The sequence below is a fragment of the Crocuta crocuta genome, unplaced genomic scaffold (assembly GCF_008692635.1).
Source record: "Crocuta crocuta isolate KB4526 unplaced genomic scaffold, BGI_CrCroc_1.0 scaffold675, whole genome shotgun sequence".
NCBI lineage: Eukaryota > Metazoa > Chordata > Mammalia > Carnivora > Hyaenidae > Crocuta > Crocuta crocuta.
Genome location: NW_027528796.1, coordinates 3,448,102 through 3,455,527, shown reverse-complemented (window position 1 = coordinate 3,455,527; position 7,426 = coordinate 3,448,102). Strand labels below are relative to the sequence as shown.

General features: G+C 60.0%; 1 protein-coding gene across 7 annotated transcripts in view; it reads right to left on the bottom strand.

Annotated features, from left to right (window-relative positions):
- Window positions 1-2,130: 2,130 nt before the first annotated feature.
- The window catches only part of TFF1 (trefoil factor 1), an 11,081-nt gene continuing 5,785 nt past the window's right edge, over window positions 2,131-7,426 (bottom strand). For 2 of the 7 annotated variants that reach the window (XM_077755342.1, XM_077755344.1), the window contains exons 3-6: window positions 6,503-6,739; window positions 5,066-5,176; window positions 2,760-2,912; window positions 2,131-2,325 (exon numbers count right to left, since the gene is read on the bottom strand). In XM_077755342.1, the coding sequence (XP_077611468.1) occupies window positions 2,309-2,325; window positions 2,760-2,912; window positions 5,066-5,176; window positions 6,503-6,739 (518 nt within the window). In that variant the 3' untranslated portion in view covers window positions 2,131-2,308. Of the gene's footprint in view, window positions 2,326-2,759; window positions 2,913-5,065; window positions 5,177-6,028; window positions 6,215-6,479; window positions 6,740-7,426 lie in introns of those variants that run through there. The other 5 variants (XM_077755347.1, XM_077755343.1, XM_077755348.1 and 2 more) reach the window with 5 other exon arrangements.

Genomic DNA, 7,426 nt, shown 5'->3' with positions numbered 1-7,426 from the left:
TGGGAGCTGGTGACTTCTGTGTGTTCCCAGCGCTGAGGGCACAGCCCCTCTCACCGCCGCAGAGCCTCTCTATTCTGCCACGCCCCCTCCTCTCCCTCCTTGACCCCGAGGGGAAAGCTGCACCGCCCCCAGTGCCCCTGACCCCTGCTCCAGCCTCTGCGCCCACTGTCACCCCTGGGGCTCCACAGCCCACGCAGCAAAGCTTCAGGGAGCCGCGGGCCGCCAAGGGATGGAGGGACTGAGGGACAGAGGGACAGACACAGGTCGGCCTGCACTGAGTGTACCCGAGGCACTTCGAGACCTGGAGTTTTCGGGGTGCCCCACCCCTCTGATATGTCAGGACCCCGCTGGCGGCCTGAGTGTTCCCTCGCCCTCCCCGCAGCTGCAGCCCGCTGGCCGATTCTTAGACCCGCCGCGATTTCCCACAAGGGCGGAGTAGCAGACACCAAGCCCAGCCTCCCTGGCGCCCCACCTCCCGGTCAGGGACAGCAGGACGTGTGCCCCCTCGGGAGGCAGGGCCGTCCCTGCAGAGTCCCGGGCTCTCTCTAATGTGGGGTCCAGACCGTGGAGCCGAGAGCCCACAGCCGCGCACTCTGGGTGGCCCACGGCGGAGGCTGGATCCGGATTTCCCCCGGGAATGTGCAGGGAGGGGGCCTAGCTCCACTGCCGGCCATCGGCCCCTTCCCTCCCTCACCGGGCGGGAATCTGGGGGAAAGCAAGGAAGGTGTGGACACAGCCGGTCACCTGGCCGGGGGCCCTGCCTGACACACGTCCAGGAGGGAGGCCCGTCCCTGCCGGACACCCCCAGACACGGGAGCATGCAAGTCAAGGTCGACATGTCACGGAAAGTGCCACTTGCACTCAGCTCTCTGGGCGAGGGAAGGGAGACATCTCACTGTCCAAGCCCCCGCTGCGCCGGTCCCTCCAGAGACCTCATCTATTGTCCGGCACGTTAGGTCCCGCGTGACACGGGAAGGAACCGTATGGGGTTGCTCTGGGGTCCCATCTCCTCCACCTCCACCTTTCTCTTGCTGCATCCTTGAAACCATCGGGAGACCTGGGGGGCCTGTGATTCATGAGGGTGGTTGGGCTGGTGGGGCGGTGCCTGCTCACGAGGGAGACTGGTAAACATTCTCGGCCCCTCCTCGTCAGCTGGTTTTGAAAACCTAAAGATACACGGCTTTTAATGCACTGGCAATGCCTGCTGCTCACCCTTGCTGCAGACCCCGAGGCTTCCCGCTGAAGCCTGAGTCTTCAGGCTTAGTGAGAAGTCAGGGTGGAAGGCCGGGTGTGAAGGAGGGAACAAATGCGTTGCCTGCTCCTTTAACAGCTCAAGGGAGGACTCAGCCTAAGGACTTCCACGTTGGGTGAGAGTTTGCTGCACACCCCCTTCCCTGTGGTGGCTGGGCCTTGGTGACATGTTGTCAGGGAACAGAAAACCCAACCAGCAGTGATTTAACCCATCAGGACACTTAGGTTTACTCAACATGAAGTCTCAAGGTGGGTGAGTCAAATCAGTAGCCCAGGGGTGTCAAACCTCTAGGTCTATGTCTTTTCCTCCTTAGCGCAGAATGGCTGCTTGAAGCAGCACATCACAGCTTCAGACCACACAACATCCAAAGGCAGGCTGTAGAGCCCAGCCAGGGCAGGCAGAGGGCGCTCTTTTCCCAAGGAGGAAAAGTCATTCCCAGGAGCCTCCAGGTAGATGCCCTTGTACCTCCTGAGTCAGAATGAAGGCCATAGCTTCCTCCAGCTAACGGAGGCGGGGAGAGGGAGTACCTGCCTCTCCTTCTGTAGGGTGGAGGTCAGGTAAGAAAGAAGGTGGGGATGAGTGGCAGGTACCGGGGAAAGGCCTGGTGTCTGTGTCCTGGGGGAAAACCCGCCCCTCTGGCACTGGGGACCAGACCAGCTGCACTGCCCAGGACGCTCGAGCTTTGCACGAGACAATCTAGCCGGCTTGTGGGTTGACACCGACCGCCGACCCACGCTGAGGCCGCCTTGGCGGCACTGTGAGCGCTTCACCCCCTCCTCTGGCCCCCCGCCCCCAGAGGCCACAGGTGGAAATGGTGTGCCCCCCTTTCAGATAAAGTCCAATCATCTGCGGTTTTTAATAAGAACTGAAAACACGAGTGATGTCCATCTCTTTTAATCTTTAAGCCAATTTTGAGTAGGGGTGTGTGTGCGGTCCGTCCACGCAGCGAGCCAAGGTGCAGGTGCGGAGGCCCTGAGGACCCGCGAGCCAGGTGGTGGGGCTCTCGGCCCCTGGGGAGGCCATGGAAGCTCCTGGCGAGGCTCGGCGGAAGCGCATCTACAAGGTACACTCCTCTGAAGGGCGAGGGGTGGGGAGAAGAGGCGAGGCGGTGAGAACCCGTGCTTCCCTCATTTGTAAACACCCACAGACATTTGAGTCAGCAGCACAGAGGGGAGATTTCCTGAGAAACTTGCACCGCCTTCCTACGGTGGGTGGCGTTCCCTCCACTCCCACCGAGAGGCAGGGCAGGAGCACCCCGGATTCTTCACGCCTTCGTTTAGCCACGTGAAGAAAAGCCGGGGACAGTTAGGGCTCCTTGCCCGGCAGTCCTTCAGCCGGGTCTTTGGGTCCCCAGCCCGACGTCAGCCTGATGCCACCTCCCCACGGCCACCCCGCGGCCCCTGTTGTGCCCACAGACACGGCTGGCAGTGGGGACCGGGGCCCCGCGCGCCCACGCGGTGCCGTCACTCATCCTACGTCTTGGCCCACAGAGCTGCCCAGGCCGTACCTTCGGGAGGGTTGTCCACGGGCTCGGGGCGGAAGCACCACGGGACCCCACGCACGGTGTTGTCGAAGCAGCAGCCTTTATCTTTGCACTGGGAAGGTGTGATTCCCGAAAAGCCGCAGTTTGATCTTTTGTGAGGATCCACGTCGCACGTCTCTGAAAGCACAGGGGACGAGAGAGGCAGAAGTTAAGTCCCGGGCGGCCGTCTGCCCTCCTTCTGTTGAGTCAGCAGCCAGCTGGTGCCGCTGATGGAGGCTCAGGGCTCAGGGTACGAGAGGGACACCCCGTCCCCCATCTCCTGATGTGAAGACACAGCAGCTCAGGGCAAACGCAAGGTGCCCGGGATCTGTAAGCTTCACGCCCACCGACAGAATTCACCGATGCATTCATTCATTCCAACAAACAAGAACTTCGCTTAATCGCTAATACCTACGGGGCACCGTTCGTGCGTGCTAGAAACAGAAGTTGGCACAGCAAAACGAGACAGTGAAGGTCAAGCTCATGCCGGGCCCTGTGCCAGGTGCTGGGGACCCAGAAATTAAAAATAGGACAGTCGTTGTTAAGAAGCTAACAAACCGAGGGACGAGAAAGCCAAGTAAATGCACAGCAGAGCAGAGTGTGACCGTCCCCGGTGCTGAGGGCGAGCCCGGGAGGGACAAGGATGAGACTGAGGGAAGCACGCGGGGTTCCCAGGCGGGGACGGAGCCGTGGGGGTGTCCCGCCGCGGGGGCAGCGTGGCCAGAGGCAGTCAAGGGAGAGAGCAAGGTGCCTGTCCGGAGGCGGGGGATCATTTGCGGGGAAGACGCAGAGGCTGGCCTGGGGGGATGCCCGCAGCCACTCAACAGCTGTACCCGGCGTGGGGGCACCCTCTGCAGGATGCCAGCCCCCCCGGGTCTGGCTGCGCACCCAACAGGGAAGGTGGCGCTGCCCAGCCACGGGGAGGTTGTGAAGCCAGGGAGAGCTGTGTGCGCGTGCGTGTGTGAGCGTGTGTGCACGTGCGTGGGCACGCACAGAGGCAGCTCTGTGTCCTTCCCCTGCCAGAGGGCAAGCGGCAGCTGGGCGGGGGGGCGGGGGGCTTGCTGGGCGACACAGCCCCTCCCGGCTGCTACTGCCCGATGGGGACTCGCGGTTTCCAAGCTTCTGTCCACCCCTCACTGTTGCCTGACGGAACTGCGTGGAAATGATGCCCACCGGGCTCTGCTTGCCATCAGTTTCCAGAGCCCGTTGTGACAGGGTTGCTGACCCACAGAGGGTAGAATCTCAGGCTGGAGGGCAGAGCCAGGCAGGCAGGGGTAGGAGGGACCTGGGGCACCCGTGCGGCTGTGTCCCCGCACCCTCGGCCGCAGACCCACGTTTCCTCCAGGCCTGAAGCCAGCTCGTCCCCGCTGGCCTGAGCCTGTCCCTGCCTTAGGGACCTTCCCAGCTGCCACCTTGACATACAACCCCTTCCCATACACCCTGTTGTCTGTGGTTCATCATTAGGTCCCCGGAAGGCACACAAAATGCACGGAAACCGTGGTTTTGTCTCTCTTCTCCTCAAACCTCGATGGAAATCTTTGTTTTGAGAACCTGGGAGCAGCGCCTGGGGGCTGGTCCGTTAAGCATCTGACTCCTGGTTTCGGCTCAGGTCATGATCTCACGGTTCGTGGGTTCGAGCTTTGCACTGACAGTGTGGAGCCTGCTTGGGATTCTCTTTCTCTCTCTCTCTCTCTCTCTCTCTCAAAATAAATAAATTTTTTTTTAAAGACCAACCTGGGGAAATCTTTTACAACGGTGTCTAATGACAACATATAACACTGAACAGAGTACAGCTTTTGCGCTCACCACATCTCCTGGCCATTGGGGGCTGGCGCCCGGCTCCCAGGTCTGGGGGCTGAGACACCAGTTCAAGGGAGCAAGGTGCTATGACCTGTGGCACCCATGGGACCCGAGGGGGGCCTCAGGGGACACCCATCCATGGAACGGGCATGTGGCATCGGGGTGGCTGTGCCCAGAGCCTGGTTGGGACGTGCGGGGAGCTGGTCTAGACAGCATCCCTGACGCCACTTGTGGGGTTATGGTGCTGGGAGCGGTCAGTGCTGGAGACACTGGGCTGCCACCCGGGGGGCCATCCGCCTCCTCTTAGCAGTGCTCGGGGCCTCTGTGGCCTTTGACCTCTCTGCTTTCCACCTGCCTTCACCCTCCTAGGGTGAAATCCTCCGGGGGCCTAGAAAGTGCTCAGCTCAAACAGGTGTCCCGTGATGCAGGGTGTCCCCCGGGGGCTGACCAGGGCCTGGCGCCCACCGTGAAGCTGGGAGAAGGCTGCTTACCCAGCTGGCCCCAGGCCAGAGAGCTGAGGGCCAGCGTGAAGACCAGCACCACGACGCAGATGACCCTGGGCTCCATGGCGGCCGTGACCTTGTTCTCTGCTCCACCGGAGACTGCGAATGAGAGTGAGAGCCCGTCCAGGCTCTGGGTTTTATGCACAGGCTCTGTTTGCCTAACGAGCGTTAGATAACATTTGCCTAAGGAGGTCCCACAATCCTCCGCTCCGCATAATCTGCACTGAGCAGTTTGCTGTTGTCCTTGCGGCTGAGGGACTTCAGAAGGTCCCTCCTGGGCCATGGGAGTCTCCTGGGCTGCGACCCCATCCAGCTCCTGACCGCAGCGGGGGCCCTCCTGGCAATGTCAACATTAACTCACCAAAGAGTGAGTCACGGGAGAGGTGGCCCGAGAAAGCACACGTGTGTCAATAGAGGCTCACGGGGTCACACTCCGTGGGGTCACTTGACTTGGGGGATGGGGAAGGAGCAGATAGGACCCGACGTGGATCCTCTGAGAGTCCGAGAATCCAGGTGGGGGGTGGTGGGAGAGCCTCCATCCCTCCCCCCCGGGCACCCGGGGCTTCAAACGTCCTCTTTTCTCCAGGAGTTCGGTCCCTGTTGCGCGTTTCTGTGGCAAAGCGCTACGTGACCAAAGCACCATGAGGTACCTCACAGAGGAAACGTGGCCCCCCGGGGTCTCACGCCCTGCTCGGCACTGACATTGAGAACTTGGAGATATTTATTTAACATCCCACTTGGGGGACGTGCCTGAGCACTTTTACTTATTTACTCAAATTAATTTTTTTCTTTTTCCTTTTACAGCAGAGTTCTTCAAACCCCCCCAGAATGTGTGTAGATCCAAGGGGTCGTCTGAACCGACCGAGTAGAGATGTTCCTCCCTCTGGGGGACCCCTCTCCCCATCTCAGGCCCCCCAGTGAAGCCCCCTCGACTTTGTGCTCAGGAGTGACCTGCAGCCTATGCTCTCCCGGCCACCCCTGCTCCGGGTCTTCTGTCCCGAACTCCTTGCCGTCCCCGGCGCGCAAGGGACCTCGCTCTGTCCCCCAGAGAATGGAAGGTCCGTGGGGGCAGGGGTTCTCTCTATTCCCCGCATTCAGGAGGCCCAGCACTGACAACCATCCTTATTCAATAGATATCTGTGAAAGAATGAATGAGTGAATGAATGAGCAATAGGAGAAATCGTTTGTCCTCGCTGAAAGATGAGGCTCTGAGAAAGACTAGCCTTGGAGACGCACTGGCTTTTCTTGTGACCTGGTGAATGCGTCCTGGCGGCCCCTCTGGGAGGGGAGCCCCCACCCTGAGCCTGGCCGCCAACCGGGGTCTCCAGGAGCGGCCCCATGCACTGGACCGGGGAGGACCAGGGCCCGGGGGTGGGGGGGGCTGCATGGCAGTGATGCTCACGACAAAGGAGACCCGCCACTAACTTCTCAGGGTGAAGAAGCGGGAGCGCTCTGACGCAGAAATGCAAACTGCACAACAGTTTGGAGAAAAGCGTGTGACGTTCAGTGGAGGTGACACAATCCGGCAGGTCCGCTGCTCCCAGGTCTGCTGTGTCTCCAGGGAAACCCCCACATCAGGGCAGAAGGAAACACGGACAAGGACCAGTTTTGCAGCAGTGCCTGTAATACCTTCCCAAAAAAATGGAGGAAGAAAGAAAGAAGCTTTAAAAAAAAAAAAAGGAAGAGAAAAAGAAAGGAAGGAAGGAACAAAGAAAAGAAGAAAGAAAAAGAAAGAAAGAANGAAGAGGAAAGGCGGGGGAGGGAGGGAAGGAAGAAGAGAAAACAATATAAATGTTCATAAATGATTATTGACAAGGGAAAAGAGAAAGGATGTAAAGCGTATGCGCATCAAATACCTTGCAGACGATGAAAATGAGAAAACGGAAATAATAAATATTGAAACAAAGCTGAATGGGAGTGTAAGAATGACCTCTACAGTGTGACCCCATTCAGGGTGCGGATTTCCAAGGTCAGCAAGGAGCACAGAGTGAGAGCCACCCCACAGGGGCCGAGCTTGCAGGGTGCGCGGGGGGCCAGGTTGTGACCTGTGTCTGGGAAGGGGGACGGGAGGGCACAAAGGGCCATCGGAATGTGGGAACGTGCATCGTGTTCCCTTGGCGATGGCAGATGGGGGATGGGAGGGAAGTGTGGTGGAGAGGTCAGCAGCCATTCATGTAAGGAGGCGCAGATTCACGGGCGTGGGCTCCCCTGTGTTTGCGGTGATCCCTGCTCCCTGGCAAGCGGTGGGCGGGGGCTTCGCTGGTGCACTGGGGGCCCGGGCCCTGTGACTGGGTGGTGGGCTGGGAGCTGGGGCGCTGTGACCAGGACAGAGTGGTGGGGGGCAGGGGA